Source organism: Phacochoerus africanus, chromosome 2 (genome assembly GCF_016906955.1).
Source record: "Phacochoerus africanus isolate WHEZ1 chromosome 2, ROS_Pafr_v1, whole genome shotgun sequence".
NCBI classification, from domain to species: Eukaryota; Metazoa; Chordata; class Mammalia; order Artiodactyla; family Suidae; genus Phacochoerus; species Phacochoerus africanus.
This window is the reverse complement of record NC_062545.1, coordinates 97,371,076-97,391,629: the sequence shown is the minus strand read 5'-3', so window position 1 is coordinate 97,391,629 and position 20,554 is coordinate 97,371,076. Positions and strand designations below refer to the sequence as shown.

General features: G+C 44.2%; 1 protein-coding gene across 9 annotated transcripts in view; it reads right to left on the bottom strand.

The window, feature by feature from the left end:
• Positions 1-20,554, bottom strand: part of SLC14A2 (solute carrier family 14 member 2) — a 471,990-nt gene that overhangs the window by 15,727 nt on the left and 435,709 nt on the right. For 7 of the 9 annotated variants that reach the window (XM_047763964.1, XM_047763938.1, XM_047763920.1 and 4 more), the window contains 2 exons: positions 19,443-19,492; positions 18,732-18,906 (listed from right to left, as the gene is read on the bottom strand). In XM_047763964.1, the coding sequence (XP_047619920.1) occupies positions 18,732-18,906; positions 19,443-19,492 (225 nt within the window). Of the gene's footprint in view, positions 1-8,299; positions 8,382-18,731; positions 18,907-19,442; positions 19,493-20,554 lie in introns of those variants that run through there. The other 2 variants (XM_047763955.1, XM_047763984.1) reach the window with 2 other exon arrangements.

Below are 20,554 nucleotides of genomic sequence, written 5' to 3'. Positions count from 1 at the left end.
AGGGGCAAAACGAGACAGGTCAGTGTTCCACCCTGGTCCACCCCCTCATCACCCCAGAAGCAAGCAGAGAGCGTGGGGAAATCATGGGCAGAGCTGGGAGGAGCAGTGTGGTCTGAGCTGCAGGGGTGATTGTGGAAAAAAATCCCCTTTTCATTCCCTGCATTAAAACCTGTGTGTCCTTTCCTCAATGGGGTCTCATCACAGACACCTGTCAGGGTCAAGAGATGGATGGGCCAGCCTGCCTTTGGCTCCAGCAAGGCATTGCTCTAAGACCTCTTTCAGCGGCCTTGGACTGGCATGGATGGTGGACTTGAGCACACCGCCAGTCTGGTCCTGTCTCTCAACCGGTGCCCTGGTCTCCATCCTCAGCAGGATGTGTGTGTGTGTGAGGGGTGAGGTGGGGTGGTCCTCAGTTCTTGCTGCACATTATAAATCACCCCAGTGCTTAAAAGATGCCTGACCCTAGCCCAGATAAATTTTGAATATTAAAGTTTTTAGTGCTCACGGTGTTTAAAAACAGCCCTAACATGAAGTTTGGGCTCCGAGCCTCCCATCAAGGTTCTTGCCGCTCAAACTGCAGCATCAGCTTCCTCTGGGAACTTGTTAGAACTGCAGAATATCGGCTTCAACTTAGGCTGTTGGAATCAGAATTGGTAGTTCAACAAGATTTTCCAGGTGATTTCTGTTCACATTGGTTTCCTCTGTGGGGAGGTAAGGGTCCCAGAGTTGTCATCAGTGACAAGAAACCCTATACTCTATCTTATCATCTTAGATTTTCACCCATGGGGAGAGCAGGGTAGCTTATTACTTGGGATAGGTCTGCTCAAAGTGGGGTCTGAGACTCAACAGCTTCAAATCACCGACAGCATGTTATGATGCATGCCCCATGCCCTACCCCACATGCTGATTAATTGGAGTACTTGGTGGTCCCCAAGGTATGCAGTTTTGACACTTTCTGCTTGGGTTCCAGTGAACTCTGGGCTTAGATGATCGAGTGGGTGCCTGGGATGGTGGAAAACTTTCACACTGTTACTACATTTGCACACTCTCTATGTTAACTCGCCTGGCCATTGTTATCTCCCAAAGATGGAAAATTGAGGCTCAGATGACTTCAGAAGCATCCTGCAAACAGTGAACATGCGGCTCTCAGCTCTGTATCTTTGCTGCTCAGAGTCTAGTTTGCAGATCAACTTCACAGACATCAGGACATCTGAGGGGGCTCGTTAGAAAGGCGGACTCTCAGGTACGATCTCAGATCCACCAAATTGGAATAAGGTTCTTTGTTTTCTTTTTTGGCTGCATCTGTGGCATGTGGAAGTTCCTGGCCAGGGATCAAACCTGAGCCACTGTAGTTACCAGAGTCACTGCAACCACTGGAGCTGCTGCAGTTTAATTCCGGGTCCTTAACTTGCTCTGCCACAAGAGAACTGCTTCTTTTTTTTTTTTTTTTTTTTTTTAACAAGCTCCCCAGCTGAGTTAGGTGCATATTAAAGTTGGAAAGAACTGGTCTGCATCCCATTGCTCATGACCTTAGCAAAGCTGAGAAGATAGCAGGACCAACAACCATGGTATGTGGGACATACGTGAACAAGGAAAGGGGTTTTGTCTATACTCTCAGATTGAAAGCTAAAACATGTGACCATGCCCCTTTCCTCTAGGCTGGGGATAGGAAAGAAGTTCCTGTTTCATTCACCATCCTGTCCATGGAACCATAACTCCTGAGGCTGGAGATGTCCCCTTGACCCTGCACTTTAGGGACATGTGGATTGTCAACCTGCCCTAGGGCACCTCTGCTGATAGGTTCTGGGCAGGGGGTGAGGACCAAGGAGGATAACATTGCGTCATCTAGCAAAACAAGGCATTCTCCCACAGCCGGTCCTCAGTGAACATCTGCTAGGCTGGGAGGGCATATCTACTGGCCCATTGCTTCTCGTTCCTCACATGCCAAGTGCTAGCCACCCCAGCCACCCTCTGTGCAGAGAAATGTTTTGACCTTAGTTATCACCATAGACTCAGAATTGCATGGACGTTCAGAATCAGAGCATAGCTCCTGTGTCTAGAGAGGTCAACCTCCAAGTCACCTATCTTACTAATTAGAGCACAGCCAAGAGTTTCACCCGGATCTCCTGACTCCTGATTTGCTGCTCTGCAGATGGCCGCAGAAGACCTGGCTTCTCTTTCCTGGACCTTAGCTCTTAGCCCTCAGACTCTCCTGCCTTCTCAGAACCCAGGAAAGATGGGGGAGGTGGTGCATGTGTTACTATTGCTCCCAGCTTTGACATCCCAGCTGTTAAACCAAAAATGAAAAGTATCTTTCTTTTCCTTGAAGACATTTTTTTTTTCCTATTTGGGGTGAGCTGGGGAGCTGGCCCCAAATGTGGTCTGACATAGTGTTGTTTCTGGGTCTCCCGTGGGCGGGACTGGAGGGCTGGGCTGCAGACCCCCCAGGGAGGGCGGCCGGATGGGGCGCCTCCCCTTCCAGATGGGCCCACCAAGACCTGAGAATGATAGGTGGGACCAGATGTCATGAAGAAGATTGGAGATAAAGTAGCAGATTTCCTGAGGCTGGGAAAAATACTAAGCTAAGGTGATGGCAATTTACCGCTACCTTGGGGACAAATTCTCAGAACGTTCCTAATGGATAAAGGCAATTTCAAGAATATCATGAACATATCTATCAAGTGTTCTAGAAATAAATGATCCATTCGTGCGATGGGGAAAAAAGAAAACAAGGATAACACTGGCTGGGAACCAGCATTACTTGTTTCTTCCCTGCATTTTTCACGTCATGGGATTTCATTGACAGTTTCTCCCATGGCAAGCCAGGAGCTCAGAAGAAAATGCACAGGGCTAATCTTGCAAACCCAACCCTATAGAATGATGACAGATATTCCAGAGGGTACCTACTAGTTCTTTCTCATACTGTGGTGAAGATGAGACTAATGCTTGCAAAATGCTGGGGAGGAGTTCCTGCTATGGCACAGTGGGTTAAGAATTTGACTGCAGTGGCTTGGGTTGCTGTGCAGGCTCAGGTTTGATTCCTGCCCAGCACAGTGGATTCAAAGGATCTTAAGCATTACTGCAGCTGTGGTGTGGGTTGCAGTAGTGGCTCGGATTCCATTCCTGGCCTGGGAACTTCCGTATTCCCTCGGTGTGGCCACAAAAAAAAAAAAAAATGCTGGGGAAAATAATTTTGCAGGGCTTATATCAGGGATTTCCCTGGGAGGCTATATCCTTGCAAGGGCTTGTGCTCCAGGCAGAGCAGGTCCTTAGGCCAGGGCAGGCCTGGCATTTTACACCTCTCAGCACCCACTCCTACGTCCTACTCCTGTCTGCCACGTTCACAGGAGGGTGAAATCCTCCACAGCCCGGATTCTAGCAGTTTATCTGTGCACCCCCAGCACCTAGTGTGAGCCTGGTATATTATGGATACTTGGAAATATTTGTTGAATACATGAATGAGGGCTAATTCCTACACATTTTAATTTCTCAGTGGTATAATGAAAAATTACTGGCTGTATCAGAGTATGCACTATTTTAAAAAACAACATAGCTCCTTATAAATGTTAAATACTTGATAAATACTGAGATAAAATCGAGATTTCACAGGTTAACAAAGATAATAGCTGAGGTGTGTTGGATTTGGAAGTTGTAGGGCAAGAGCTGATTATTTCCAGCATTATTTGGATAAATGTAGGGAAGTTTATAGCTGGTGATCGGCCATTTAGGACAAACCAGCTAGAAATCCAGAAACCCTTTGGAAGTGACAGAAGAACACAGTTCATGAGAAAGGAGAGAACAGGCCACTGAAGATAGAGATCTTGCTTGATGTGATTTTTTTTGGATACCAAGAGATTCCACCAGGTGGCCACAAACCCCAAAGCTTCTTGGGGAGGAGGCTAGCTGTTCTAGAGCTAATATATGTATATATATAAAATATATAATAAATATATATTATATACTATATAGCATATAATATATAATTATTATAACATTAACCTTATATATTAATTATAATATATAGTATATATTAACAATAACTCACTTTAAGGGGTTCTTTCTAACTCCCTCCTGCCAACATCATAGCCCATACAAGAAATGGTATTGTGTGGCATGGTGCAGTAAACAGATGATGATGTTTATGGCCTGGGCCTGGGGAATCTGGCCACACCAGGTCCTCCTCTGTCTGCTTTGAGGGCCCAGGGCTTTGCTGTAGCACCTGGGCGGGGAGGCTCTGTCCTCGATAACCTGCTGGTAAACCTTAGCAGCTGAGTAACTCCTTGGCATGCCCACCTGTTGTAGGGACCACTGCTCCCGCCTTCTCTAACAAGCCTTTTAAGTGTCCCAGGGCATGTAGCTTCTCACGGGGGCCGTTCAGCACCATTTCAGGGGCATGGTCCCTGCCCTTGAGGATTGCCTCTACCCCATGTTTTAACAGGCAAGAGTCCAACAATGCTCTCCTCCCATTGACTCAGAGGAGGAAAGAACAGTTATGGTCCATAATGATTTGTTCAGAAACACCTTTTTTTTTTTTTTCTGACAGTTGTATTCCAGAGTACCCACGCTTCTACTGACCACTAATGTACAGAAAATGCTGACCATTCAAATATCAGGGGTAAAAAGAATTCTACGGAGGATTCCACCTGTCAAATACAATTTTGAAGCTCATTTGCAGTTTCTTTGTGGGGGAAAAAAACAAACCCAAATCGTTTACAACACCTTTCAGAAGAGGAAAAATGATCTAGTCTATCCTATTGAAAATCAACATTTACTCAAACAAGTCTATACCCGTATACTTTCTACAAGCTGTTGTTCTCAGGTTTTCAACAGGTTTTCCTCTCTCCTAGAGGTGGACCTACTGTCCACCTCTCACTAGTAATGTCAAACATATAGAACATCTGGACCTACCATCAAGATCCATTTGTCATCCTTCCTCAGATCCCTAGCTCTCTTACTCCTTCAACTTACTGTTGTGGACGCACCCACACCTCATAAGACAATTTTCTAGCTACTATGCCAGAAAGACTTTTTTTGAAGTGATACTTGTATAGCATTTTTTTCCTACATCCAGTTCTATAGGATAACACTTTGGCTATAATTTGGGCATATGTTTTCCCACGTGGAAGTTGAGCTTTGCACTGTGATGTGTATTTGCCAAGGCTACTGTGTGTGTGTGCATGTGTGTGTGTGTGTGTGTGTGTGTGTGTGTGTGTGAGAGAGAGAGAGAGAGAGAGAGAGAGAGAGAGAGAGAGAGAACAAGAGAGAACGAGAGAGAATGAGAGAGATACAGATGGCTGTGGGTGGTATTTTTTCCCATGAACTTGTGTTTAGTTGACATTTTCAAAGATCATTCTCTAAAACATCAGAGGCATTCAACATTAGAATTGGCTTTTGCAGTTATCCAGTCCAGCTCTCTCATCCAGTTCCCCCTCCAGCACCCCCTCCTCACTGATGGGAAAATGAAGGCTTAGAGTTCTGGAGGCCAAACAGCTATTTGCAGAGTCAAGTGTATATAGTACTAGGTCTATGCCATCTCTTACCTTCCAGGCTGAGATTTATTTCCCTAAACCTCACTTCCTCTTAGGGATTTATTCTTGGTCTAGCAATTCGACTCTGGTTTTGAACATAATGGCCTTATTAGGTGTCCTAGAATCCATTTCTCTTTAAACTGTGGCTCCTTTTCCTTTTGGGGAGTCAGGAAAAACCTGAAAGTCTTCCTGAGCCTTCCTAATATACCTGGACTGGGAGATGGGTTGTGAGAGAAATGGATAAAGATGGAGGCCGGGTCCGTGGGACACTGGAGAGTAATGATTTGGCAGCCCCAACTTCTTAAGTGGCCAGTTCTTTAGTTTTTAAGAAGTTGGGATATGAGTCACCGTAACCCTGAGATAGTGAGACCTCTCCCTCATAGGAAATGCTCTAGACTCTAGACTCTTCTCGACTGAGGTCTGGCCTAGATTTTGTTTTGTTTTGGGTATATTTTGGCTCACTCCATGAAGAAGACATTAATGTGCATAAATGAGTTGGTGCCTCATTTAACCTTATGATACCTTATGACAACCTCATGAATGAGGTTCAAGAGAGAGCAAAGGTCACAGCGCCCCATCTGTAACTGGGGTGACCCCTGACCCATCTTCTTCCAGGATGAGTTTTCACTCCCCCTCCCCTATTCACACGCAGCCCATCCTCCAGAATTGTGTGACTGCCTTGTCCATCTCCCTGATTGATCTCTCCTCTTTCAATCCTTTCTGTGCCTCAACCGCTGGACCATATCACCACACCACTCCCTGACTCAACAACCTACATGGCTCCTTACTGCCAAGAGTATAACCATGCTCAAACTCCACCTTCCAGATGTTCCACAATATGGCCGATTTTATCATCCAGTTCATCCATCCCCTGCCCAGAACACACCCTGCCTTGGTATTCTGGCCATTCCTCTGGCCTTCTGTGTCTATTCTTACATAATTTCTATCTACTATTCAAAGTCTAGTTTGTGTTCCCTTCCTGCATGAGGCCATCTTTGGGTTATTTGGCCACATGGATCATTACATTCTTTGCAGAAGGTATTCTGAGACTCCACTTTTGGGAGTTAGGGCTGTGGTGAAGTTTTAAACTGATAGTTACAATGCACATGAAAATTACCCAATGAATGCTTTCAAATCCAATGAAACTACTTGGAATTATCAATCTTCGATAACCAAGTGACCTTTGGGTCTAGGCATTAGTGTAAGAAAACAGGTTCAAATAGAAGTGGCTTCCTTGAGGCCACAAAGCTAGTCAGTTATAGAGCTAGGTTTTGACCTCCTGGTTTTAATTCTTTACTCTACTGCAACATAGTTGTTTTATAGACAACTGGAGTCTTTGCAAATGCTATCAGTGGACTTATGACTTTTTTATTTAAAAATTATTAATGTTTCATATCTTAAGCAGAGTAACAAATATTACCAAAAAGCTCCCCCCCCGTAACCCATGACCATTACATTTGTGATCTAATGAAAGGCTAAGGAAATTCTGGGCCATTGTATACCAGCTTCTTCTCTTGTAGCAACATTTCCATACCCATTTTCCCCATATCCTCATTCTCTCCATTCCTTCTTTGCATTATCTATACAAACATAGCTATTTTTTTTTCAAGAGATCATAGCACTCTTTCCCAGTAAGTGTCAATACAGCATCAGAATACTTCTTAACACAAAGTTCCAAACAACCAATAGTTAGAGCTGGTACTTGAGAATAAACTTATTTTTCCATCTCTAACTTTAAGGGGGATATGGATGCTATACAAATTTGAGAGAAGGGGTATAGGGAAGCAGGTAGAGGCTTGGCCAAGGGCATTTCCTAGTCTCACAGGATAGCCTAAATTCAGCAAGTTCAGCAAGACTTATATCCTTTGGTGCCAGTTTTTGAAGAGATCACATACCTTACAAGATTGTCCATTCGCTGATCAGATAACGTCAGTGTCCTGGAATGTTGTTTCTCATGGCATGGCTATCTGTCTTCCAGAAATATCCACCCTCTGTACCTACACAGAACATGTCTAAAGTAATCTAAGATGGCTATGCAAGAGATGGCCACTAAGGAGATGGGCTCTTAAGCTGGGCTGTCAAGATGTTGTTGATGTCTGTGGATACTGAGATGGTCTAGTGCTGTTGGCACGTCTGTGGAAGGGGTATGGGATCTGAGGAAAGAGGCCAAGGTGCCTGGACCAGGCGCTTACACCCTGGAAACAGTAGATAAGCACTCCTGGGAGGAAGGTTTTCAAGTCTACCTCATTAGCATCCCACAGTTCATCTCAACCTGGAGCTGCCTTGGGAACCATAATGATGTCAGAGGTGTGGGTTACAGGGATCCAGAAAAGGATGATCAATAATAGAAAGCCTCATCTGGGGTAAGGTAGGTGTCAGGGGACTTGAGGGCTGATGCGTTAACCTGGATCCTTCACCAGGTGAGCAGGAAGACCTCAGGGTTGTGAGTTAGGACACCTGGGCTTTTGTCCAGGCTCATTTATCACTTGGACAGGTTCCTAGACAAGCTGTGGTTTCCTCGTCTAAAAAGTAAGTGGTTTAGACAGTAACTATTTAAGAGCTCTTTCAGCTTGGAGCTTCCAGGATCAGAACCCTCTCTGGAGCTCTTAATAAGGTCCCCTTCCCCAGGACTACCTTCCTGCAGTTCAGCCAAAGAAAAGAACAGAAAAAAGTTGGCTTTTCTTTTTTCTCTTCCTTTGCAAAGCCAGAAAGATGGTCCTGTTGGCTAAGGGGGCCTCCCTTATTCATTTCTCTCCCCCAGGACATCTTACCTGAGCTCCTTTTGATTTCCTGCACAGGGCTGGAGGAATTGAGACCACTGGGATTTGGGAAGAAGCTTCTTTCCAACTGGGCTGTGTCTTCAACTCAGGTGCTAGACTTCTCCCTAGACCCAAACCCCTTCACTTCCAGCTCATTGTCTTGCTGGCTTTCTGTAAATTCCCTTTGCATTTCCTAACCTTATGCCAGGTGCACGTTGTCCTCCACTTGAGGAAGGGTACCAAGGAGGAAGAAGGAGAGGGAAGACGACACTCTTCCTGCAACTTGCTCACACCCTGCCTTCCTAAATTCCCCAGAGAAGACTGGCTTGGGCTACCATGGTTCTCCAACCTGGTTTGATCAGGCAGGTTTCCTTTAAAGAGGCAGAGCCTGGACGGCCTGGTAGAAACTTCCCTGTCCTCCCTCAGGCATTGCCTCCCAGTTACTCCTCTCCCTAGGATTCTCAGTATTTACCTTTAAAGCAATTATCTAGGTGTTGTCTCCTCAGGGGCCAATTTGCCTTCCAAGCTCAATAAACTCCCTTAATTCCCCACACGGGCAGGGCATAGGCTGGGGAACAGTACTGCCATCAGTGCCTTGATGGATATTTCTGCACAGCACAACAATAGATGCTGCCTTTCAGGTTTTGTGGAAATTTTCAGACCTTTCCTCCTTCTGACTTCTGCTGACTAGCTCCTGGGGACCCTCTCAGAGCAAGAAGGGCATGATCTATCCCCTGCCTCCAGAAGGGAGTCTGAGCTCTCTATATTAGGAAAGCTGCCCTCTTAAGTTCCATGGGGCTGGAGGGGGGGCCAGCATCTGGTGGGCTGGAGTCTGGGGAGGAGGCCCAGTCCAAACATACTTTGTTTGGCTTTTTGAGTATGGTGGGACAAGCGTCAACCCTAGATTTACCTCCCTCTGCACATGCATAACCCCCCACCCCTCTCAGTGGCAGGGTGTGAGGTGGCTACCCAGGTTCAGAAACAGACAGAACCTCACATGGAGGAGATTAGCTACACCTGAGTAGACAAATGCCCCATTGACGTCAAAGGCCCCCTTCCCCCATGCCAGGTGTTTTGGAACTGCCAAAGAGGGGTCCATATCACGGAGGGCCTTCTGAACCAGGAAAGCAAACAGGGTGATGGGGGAGAAAGCCAGAAGGCACCACATTCCAGGCAGGCGTGGGGAGATGCCTAGAGATCAGTTTCCCACAGAGGAGCCTTCCTTTGGTGTTGTAAATTAAGGGCCTGTAGCCTCCTGCGGATGAACTTTTCCTTGTCCCCCAGCTGGCTGGTCTCCTGGCTCCATTCTGGAGGCCCATCTTTAGTTTTCATGCTCTGGCCTCTCCTGAAGGCTCCTGAACTGCCTGTGGTGCCTCTGCCCCAGCCCTGTAAGCATCTACCACCCTGAAAGTGCTACCAAGGACAAAATGTAGCCAGTTTGAAAAGACAGGAAGTGATGGCCAGAGAAGAGCCATCCAGGAAGTTTGCACACGTTCCATGAGCTGAATGGAACTGCGATGCTTAGGATCATGGTGAGTAACTGTCAAACACATCAGACTTGGGGGGAGGGAGCGGAATCAAGTGCCCCTGGAAAGCAGGAGACTGGGGTGGACTCTTATCCCTGATGGATCTTATCAAAGGCTGCAGCTCAGATACTGGGGACCCCCAAGCCATCTGTCCGTGCCTACAGATTATCTCCTGGAGGGCATGGTCAGTCAGAACTCACTTCAGAACTAAGTCTTCATAAAGCTCATGGCTTAAACTCTGCATTGCCAACTTTGTAGAGGGAGGAGCCTGCGCTGACCTCCAGAAGCCAAACTTGGGGGAGGGGATAAGTTTTCTCCAGAGGAAAAGGCTAGAGTTCCTGTGGAATAAATGAAAGCCAAGCTAGAAGTTCTCCAGAGAGTTACTTCCTTTTCTGCATCCTCTTCTAGCAGGCTGTGCAGCTGTAGGAGGGGCAGGTGTCTCCAAGTTATCAATTCACAGAGAATAAGGACTTTTCTAGCAATGCTCACTGCCTCTCCCCTTGGGGCCTTGGCATTCTAGTTTCATGAGGGACAGAAGTGTTCCCCGTGGATTCTTCTATCTTTGAATGGTGAGAGGTAGACAAGCCAGGCAAGTTGAAAAATCTCACATTAAAAAGAGAATGCATTTAAAGTTGCCAGATGAGACTGCAGTTTATTGAGTGGAAATATTACTCTCACTGAAATTGCCAGCTCCTAACTGGTTTTCGATTCTAGTTGTCCTCAGGCTACTTTTATGACCCGAGGAAACAAAGCTCAGACTCATACATTAAAGCATAAACAAAATGGGGCATGCAGATTTGATGTAGACACAGACACAGGCCAGGAAGACAAGTTTTTCATGGGAAGATCTTAGAAGGTTGTCCAGAAGAAGAATCCTGGAAAGGTGAGAGTGATGGAGAGAAGCTCAAGGACAAGGCACAGCTGAATAATGATGGCCCCTCAGCTTGCATCCACACAAACAACCATATTGAGCATTTGGTAGACAGACCGAATGGCTAAATGTTCAAGCTCTAGGAAAAGCTATAAAGGTAGCAATGGTGTATTTTTGGTATATTTGATATTCATATTCTTACCTTTTTGCCACCTTAGTGATACCTCCTCTTTACTCCTCTGTAGGAACTCAGGGCCATAGAATCACAAAAGCTTGGATTTTGAAGAGAGGGGTGGCCTCAGTCATCTGGTCTACCCTACGCTCAGCAAACATCTCCAAAAGGCCTCCAGCCCTGCTCCTAAACTCAGAGTCTCACAGGAAAACCATTTCTCAGGCAACTCCCATTGTTAAAAAAGCACATCTCTCCACTGATTCAATGTCTGCTTGCCTATCACTCTCACCTATTAGTCCGTATTCTATATTCCGAAGTAATGTGAAGTAAATTGATTTTTTCTTCTACATATGTTACCTCATACTGCAGACAGTCATGGCCCCAGGAATTTCTTCTCTTCTCCAAGACAAATATGACAGCTTCATCATCATTCCTGATGAAACAAAAGGGGCTCTTGACCTCATTCGCCCTGCCTGGCCCTATCTCAGCATGCCAAAGACTCAAAATATGCTACCCACTTTTTTTCTTTGTACTTGCCCCACCAACCTATTCTCAGAAATGACTCTTTCAACCTAAGATGCAGATGATTGATCATGCTTGCTGTGTTACCCTCCCAGGACTGTTTACATTTTAAAAAGTTCAAAGCCTTAAACAGAAGGGACGACTGGAAATATTTGGGCAGCAGGTAATGGGAAGATAGAGGACAAGAGGAGAAGATGAACAGAAACTTTCCTGAAACCCTTAAAATCGTGCTTCATACTCTTCCTAAACAGAAGACTAACCTACAAAATAAAGCAATCAAAATCATGAAATTGGTGCTGTGAGCTTATGTGGCTTCGGCAGTCTGTGGTGACATCCTCTTCTTTAGATCGGGCCAAGCAAATCCCCATAAAGTGAATTCCTTGAGGGCAGGAACTGGTCTGATTTTTTCCTGGTTTGTTGTCAACAGGGGAATGAGTAACATATTAATAGTTCCTCAAACAATGTCTTCTGGATGAATGAGTGAATGTTATCACAAATGGTAACAAGTCTGTGTTTCTAGGGGTCTGCATTATGAAAGTTTTCAAGTGTTCCTGGGCAACTAACACAGGGGTTTGTAAGTTCTGGAATAAAGGGAGTGGGAATGTAGTTCCAGTCATGGCGCAGTGGAAACGAATCCGACTAGGAACTGTGAGGTTGCAAGTTTGATCCCTGGCCTCGCTCAGTGGGTTAAGGATCCGGTGTTGCCATGAGCTGTGGTGTAGGTTGCAGACGTGGCTCGGATCTGGTGTTGCTGTGGCTCTGGCATAGGTCTGGTGGCAACAGCTCTGATTAGACCCCTAGCCTGGGAACCTCCATATACCATAGGTGCAGCCCTAAAAAGACCAAAAAAAAAAAAAAAAGGGAGTGGGAAGAAGTTTGGAGCCATGAGTTACCAGAAGCTGCATCAATTTCTGGAGCAAGAGGAAACAGACAAAAACAAAAGAAAAATATAAAAACGTATTCAATTTTGGCTCCCATTCCAAAGATTTTCTGAAATTAAATACATGATTTTTGAAATTCAGCTTATCTGCTGAATTGAAGGAAAGAAAAATTACTCTTGGAATTTGAGTCTATGGCCTGGAAGAACAAATGGAATAATTACCTTAAAGTAGAGCAAAAGCACAAATTATAAAAATTGTTAGGGACATAAGGAGCTAGGAGCACAGATTAAGGAGACCTAACATGTGGATAATGGATGTTCCAGATAGAGAAAAAAGAGGGAAAAAAGGAAATAATTGTAGAAATGTTAGAAGAACAGTTGCTGAGTTGAAAAAGATTTGAGTTTGTAGATTAAAGGCAGAATTGATGAGAAAAGACACAGACTTAGGGTTAATTTCATAACATTCCTGAACTCCAAAGATAAAGACAAAAACTTACAAGTCCTATAAAGAAAGAACAGGTTATTTGCAAAGGAAAAAGAATTAGGTTGACATTAAAGTTCTCATTTGTAACACTTGAAAGCCAGAAAAGGAAGGGAAAACACCTATATGCAACCAAAGGAAAAAGCTACAGCCTAGGAACCCAACCCCCAGACAAAATGCCATTTACTTGCCATGGAAAGAAATTCTGTGGATATGCAAAGGGTCAGAGAACATGTCAATAATATTCTTTCATATATTATTAGAACAAAATACTCAAGAAAGAGTTCTGAGACTTAATCTCCAAAACATACTAACAACTCATAAAACTCAACAGCAAAAAAAGAGAAATAACCCAAATGAAAAATGGGCAGAAGACCCGAATAAACATTTCTCCAAAGAAAATATACAGATGACCAACAGGCATACGAAAAAATGCTCAACATCACTAATTATTAGAGAAATGAAAATCAAAATTACAATGAGGTACCATTTCACACTGTTCAGAATGGCCAACATTAGTAAGTCTACAATAACAAAAGATCGTGAGGGTGTGAAGAAAAGGGAACCACCCATTCTTCCTTACTGTTGGCAGGAATGTAAATTAGTACAACCACTATGGAAAACAGTGTGGAGGTACCTCAGAAAACTAACAATAAAACTACCATACGATCCAGCAATCCCACTCCTGGGCATATATCTGGACAAAACTTTCATTCACAAAGATACATGCCCCCATATATTCTTTGCAGCACTATTCACAATAGCCAAGACATGGAAAGAGTTCATTGTCAGATGAACAGATTAAGATGTAGTACATATACACAATGGAATACTATTGAGCCATAAATAAGAACAAAATAATGCCATTTGCAGCAACATGGATGGAACGAGAGACTCTCATATAAGTGAAGTAAGTCGGAAGGATAAAGACAAATAACATATGATATCACTTATATTGAGAATCTAATATATGGCACAAATGAACCTATCCACAGTAAAGAAACAAACTCATGGACATAGAGAATAGACTTATAGTTGCCAAGTGGGGAGGGAGGGAGTAGGGGGTACTGTGAGCTTGGGGATAGTAGATGCAAACTATTTCATTTGGAGTGTGTAAGCAATGAGATCTTGCTGTATAGCACAGGAAACTATATCTAATCACATGTGATGAAACATGATGGAGGATAATGTGAGAAAAAGAATGTATATATGTGTATAACTGGGTCACTTTGCTGTACAGCAGAAATTGACAGAACATTATAAATTAACTATAATAAAAATTAGAAAAAATAAAGTTGGAAAATATCAAAAATTTCAAAGTACTGGAAATTAAGAAAGGCATTCTTAAATAACCCTAGCATTAAAGAGAAATAAAATTATAAACATTATAATTTTAAATTATAATTATAATTAAATTATAATTATAATTATAATTAAATTATAAACGTTTGAAACTGATGAAGTAGAATACTTATACAAAAGTTAAAGTACACAGCTAAAGATGTACTCAGAGGGAAATTAAAAGCCTTAAATGCCTTTGTTGTCAAAGGAGAATGATCTAAATTAAAGGAACTGTATGTCAATTTTAAAATATTAGGAAAAGAGAACATTTAAATAAATCACAAAGAAACAGGAATAAGAAATAAGTAAAAGAAAACAAACTGAAATGAATAGAAAAGGACAAATAAATTCATAACTGCTTCTTTGACAAAACCAATAAAATGGATGAACCCTTCACAAAACTGATGAGGGAAAAGAGAGCAAAATTACATACGATTAGAAATGAAAAAGGAGACACAGCCACAGATACAGGAGAGGTAGAAGTTACTATGAGAACATTATGAGTAATAGCATGACAACAACATTTTAATGCTAAAGAAGATGGATTATTTCCTAGCAAACTCTCAAGTTTGACCAAGAAGTAGAATATTTGATTATTCCAATTATCATAAAAGAGACTAGAGAGATGTTTTAAGACTGACTCTTTAAAAATGAAGTAGAACAAAACTATTTCGCAATGCCAGTGGAGCTCATCAGTGTTGCGGGAGAGAAGATGAAAATGAGAAGGGGAGATGGTGAGGTCAGAGGGAGAGGAAACAAAAAGATTTGCAGAGGAGACAGTGGAGAGAGGGAAAAATGGGGATAATAGGGAAATAAAGATGAAGACAGTACCCCCTCTAAAGCCATCTCCTCACCAACCCCATGCATACTTTCCTTCTCTCTTTAATGATTGCTTATATGTGTTCAGAGTTACGTTCAACTCTGATTTGTACTCCCAAGAGCTGCTACTGGTAGTTTGGGGTCTCAGTGGGAAAACAGCTGTGACATGCTCCCCAAAGTCCTTCTCCTTCCTTCCTGGGGGGGCTGCTCCCAAGCAACCCCATGTTGGTGGTGAGAATCTGTATGGTTAAGTCTCCTGCCCTACTCATTCAAGGGGGCAGGAGATGGGGAAGCTCTGGTGAAGGTGGGACAAATCACCCCAGGGAGCTCTCTTACAGGTCCCCAAAGGCTCTTTGGGCCACTTCATAGGATATTTGGGCATCTGTCCGTGGCCTTTGGGAAGAGTGACCTGCTCTGGGCAGAGTTTTCTTAGAGGGATGGGGGTTTTCACTTCGGCCTCACCCTCATACATACCTGGGGTGGGGGGTGGGCAGTAGAGCTATTAGCTTCTGTCCACCATTCTGGCTTAATGAGAGTTTTTTCTGCCTCTGGGAGGAGCTTGTTTGACCACATTTGGGAAATACCAGCAATTTTTGGCTTCTTAGCCCCCAAAGTTGTTTTTTTAAAAAAGCATTGTTATCACTTTTATACAACTCTACCACTCTTGTGGTTTTTTTTTTTTTTTTTTTGGGGCCACACCAGTGGCCTGTGGAAGTCCTGGGTCAGGGACTGAACCTGCACCTCAGAAGCAACCTGAGCCACTGGGGAGACAATACTGGATCCTTAACCTCCTGCAGTTCCTTCCACCACAGGAACTCCCTGTACAACTTCTCTTGGCAAGCTAATTCAATGATAAACAATACTTAGTCCTGGAGGTTCTTTCTTACATCACACTAGCAGAAAAATTGTTTTTCTATTTGTACATAAAATACCTGGCCATCTGGATCACAGTGAGTTATAGAATTTCTGGGGCCCTGTGGTTTTTCCAGACTTGCTGGACATACTCTTTTGCTGGACATATTTTTCCTGTTTCTTCCTTTTTTCTTTTGGCTATGCCTGTGGCACCTGGAAGTTCCTAGGCCTAGGACAGAGCCCATGCCACAGCAATGACAATGCAGGATCCTTAACCACTAGGTCACCAGGAAACTCTACTTTTTCCTTCATGTGAATAACTTAGCTTTTATCCATTTTTCTCCAAATGAGTTTGGCAGCTTGTTATACAATTAACTTTTAATTCCTCTGAGGGTTAAAGCAGGTACTTGGGAGGGAGAAAAACCAAGATAACCTATGACCAAAGTGGTTATCTTGTAAATGGCAAGATCTGAAGTGATGTGGGGAGAGAGAGTCTTATCCAGGTGAGTTAAAGTATTTTTCATATCAAAATAATTTTTCTCTCCTGAAATCCAATAAAAATCATGGCTAAAGGACAGTTTCCGTCAGACCAAATGCTTTGGGTGCAGATTCTCAAGGGCTTAATGGGGAGAAGAGAGGATTTCCTATGTCACTTTGCTCATGGTGAGCAAATAGGGTTTCTGGTTCTTTTTTTTTTTTTTGTGGCTGCTCTCACAGCATGCAGAAATTCCAGGGCCAGGGATCAAACCCTCACCACAGCAGCAATCTGAGCCGTAGCAGTGATAATGCAGGATCCCTGAACCACTGAGCCACCAGGTAACTCCTGCTTGGTTCTATCTCTTGTTAGATTACCCTGGGAGAGTCTCCCCTCTGTTTTGGGTAATTGAGCCCCCTCTGGAAGCCTGGCAGGGAACAGAATCCCTCACCCTCCATATGGAGGGATTCAGTCATCGTGGGATGGTGACAAAACCCAGCCTGCATGCTCCCTTCCAACTCTAAGATTCCATGAATCTCCCTGCTCTTCCTGCCTAGAACTGAGGGGCCAGAGTTTTCATCTTCCACTCGTGATGGTGCGCCTGCTGGCAGAGTCATCGCTGGGTCTGTTGGTCTCTGAAAGAGCCTCAAGGACAGATCTTCCTGATTCTTTTGGTCATGCTAACCTCTCTTTCTTGGGTGCCCTCCATTCCTAAGAGTCTTCACACTATTGCCCAGGTTGTAAATGTCTTGTGGATTTATCTGTTGTGAAGAACCTGGTGGTGTCCTTTTGGCCTGCCTACCAGCTCCTAAATCTTATTATATTGATCATCTATATCAGATTCTGGCCAATTATGGCTTGGGGGCCAAACCTAACTGCTTGTTTAATGAAGTCTTATTGGAATAAGCCACCCTCATGCATTATATGTTGTCTAGGGCTGATTTACTCTACAGTTAAGAGCTGAATATTTGCAAAAGGGATGGTATGGCCTCCAGAGCCTAAATGCTTCTTTTTTTTAAAGCTTTCATTGTTTGTCTTATTATTATTGAGTTTTAAGCATTCTTTATTACTTTTTTTTTTAAATGGGCCACACCTGCCACAAACGGACGTTCCCAGGCTAGGGATCAAATTGGAACTCTAGCTTAGGACTATACCATAGCCATGGCAACGGTGGATCCTTAACCCATTGACCAGTCAGTCCAGGGACTGAACCCCATCCTCACAGAGACAACATTGGGTCCTTAATATGCTGAGCCACACTGGGAATTCCTGGAGCCTAAAATATTTACTTTTATTTTTAAATTTATTTTTATTTATTTATTTTGTCTTTTTAGGGACATACCCAAGGCATAGGGAGGTTCCCAGGCTAGGGGTTGAATCGCAGCTGTAACCGCTGGCCTACACCACAGCCACAGCAATGTGGGATCCTTCCCACATCTGCTACCTACACCGCAGCTCACAGCAGCACCGATCCTTAACCCACTGAGCGAGGCCAGAGATTGAACCTGCGTCCTCATGGATGCTAGTCAGATTCATTTCCACTGAGCCATGATGGGAACTCCTAAAATATCTACTATTTGAAACTTTCCAGAAAAGGGTTGACAACTCTTGATTTATATGTAAAGTCTGAATGTAAGTTAATGACTATTATTGGGAAACCAGATTATGAAAGTCATGGATAATTGTTCTTCTACTCAGGGCTAACCATTTGTTTTGAGTATCATAAATCTTAGAGGGCTTTCAACACTCATAGGCAAACAGGAAAATGAAATAAATTCTCCCAGCTTCTCATAGACTGAGTTCAGGTACTTTCCTGAATTGAATTCCCTGCTCAAAGTTGCTGGTTTGACCTACACTCAGAAATGCTTATCCTTCATAATGAAAGTCAAACATAGGATTCTAACTTATTGATTCCTTCCTGCTACAAAATATTGTATTGTGCTTTACTCTGTCCCCTGAATGCTCAAGACTCCCCTTTTAGACATTTTCAGGGCCCTAGTTGTCCCTGTTTTGACTTTAAAACTATCTGTGTTAAGTTCCTCTCTTTTATGTAAAGCTGCTTGTGCCCACCAGCCTTTAGCTCTGTGCATTGTGGCACCTGCAATCCCCTAAATTTTCACCTATTCAGGAACTACTCAGCAAGTTCAGTTTTACAGCATCTATTATTTAGTTAAACAGGCCAATAAGATCATCTCTTAATCGCCTTTCCAAAAGACTAAATACAAAGAATGGTTTTGTTTTAAGCCAATGACACTGAAAACACATGCCTTACTTCTAACACCAGCAAGCTCATCACTGACTTCCTCTAATGAGGCCCAGTGGGTCATTAAGGTGATTTGGGCAAAAAGAGAAAATCATGACAGGGAAAGGAAGTTACAGGTGTGTTTGGTTCCAAAGAAAAGCAAAGAAAGTGAGTGCTACAGCTGATTGGCCCAGAGCTGAGACCAGAGAGGGCATATCCAGGTCCAGGCAAAGAGGGATTCTGCCTGGAACTTGGCTAATCACCACTGGGGGACTTCTGATCTTCACTGCTTTTCAGTGTCAGGTAGTAGATGCGGTTGGCTTCTGGGTAGGTGACTTTACTGAGCGGGAGCTTGTAGATGGCGGGGTTGTTGGTTGTCAGGAGCAGGAAGATGAGGCTGGAGAGGCAGAAGGCCCAGGTACCTGGTGGCACACCAACCTGAAAAGAGAAACACTAGGGTCTGAAAATGTTCCTAGGTTCCAGGGACCCCGGGGGAGAAGGATGTGGTAGGGGTTGAGGATGGGGACCCTCCTCTGGTGATGGCATTGGTTTCTGGATTTATCATGCCAGAGTAGTTGGTCTAGGAATTTGAGGTGATGGTACCTTTGGGCACAATCAGAATCTTAACGATGAGCTGAAAATCCCCCAGGAATGATCTCCCTCATCTGGCCAAACATGAGTACCTCCATCTGTCCATCTGTCTATCCATGTTCTCCACTGCTGGTGACATCACTCTCTTTTACACACACACACACACACACACACACACACACACACACACACACACCCCTCTTGGAGGCACATCTATGCAATTACCAGTCCTCTGGACAAGCCCTGGAGAAACCTTGACAAAGGTGTTGTGTGCAGTCCTAGCTACCAGAACCCAAGCACAATGCTTTGCAAGACTCCAAGTGTCCTGAAACCTTGGCTGGGGAGGGGCACTTTAGGGTAGTTCCAGAAGAATCCAAACTTACCACTGACATAATGTTGGACAAGGCTGCTCCTAGGTATGCACAGAACAGGGCTGTGGAAGAACAAGGACCATGGAGAGTCAGCTTCCTGGAGCCCACCCCCAGCCCTCTCCAAGGGCAGGGCTTCACCCTGTCTCCAGCAGCCTCCAAGTTTGCACCATATCCTGACATATGGCCTGAAATTATTAGTCACCTTTGCAGGTAAATGTGACCCATCTCCCACCTGACTGTGTTCTCTGAGGGTAGAGATTAAATCTTCGATATCCCTCCCCACTGCCATGGTTCCCTTGCCTAGAGTTAGGGGTCAACAAGCCCTTTTTGATTGCCCACACTGACCTTGGTGATGGTCTAGCACAGGCTGGATGTCAGAGTGGGGGGATGGTCAGACTCTCAGCTCTGGATAAGGTCCTTTCTGGCTAAGATTCTGAGCTGCTGTGATGCTGTTGGACCCTCACCAAGTTCCGCCATGGCTGGACCTTATGGGGTCCCTGAGCCAGGCATCTGGATGAGGGTCCCCAGGACAGTTAGGGCAGCTCATCCAAACTCTGGTGCCTCTGGACAAGTTCCTGCTGTCCCTGAATATTTGCTCTGTTTCTTTGTCCAGAATACCTTCTCCCCATCTTTGCCCATCCAAACCCAACCCTGCTAGCACTGAGATAAACCCCAGCCTTCCTCAAAGCCTTCACAGATGGTCCCAGCCTTGGGAATCTGCCACTTCTCTGAAAGTCAAAGACAGTTATAGTCTGAACCTCAAAATATCTGGTACTTCTTATTTGACAAATATTTACCAAGCCCACTGTCTCCAAGCCCAGCCTCATGCTGGATGCTGAGGAGGACAAAAGAGATGTGGGAGTCCTTTATAGTCTCCACACTTAAGTGGCAAAAGAAAAAAAGAAAAGCTCTTCTGAATGCTATTCTGCCTTTTACTTGTCTCTAGTTTTGCTTATTCAAGTCCTGCTGTTTTCAGAGAATGTAAGCAACTCCAGAACAGGGAGACTGATGGGACTGGGGTTTTGAATCTCACTTCTGCCATTACTAGCTGTATTTAGGGCAACTTTGTTAACCCCTCCAAGTCTCATTTCCTCAACTGTAAATCGGGGCTGACAATAAATGCC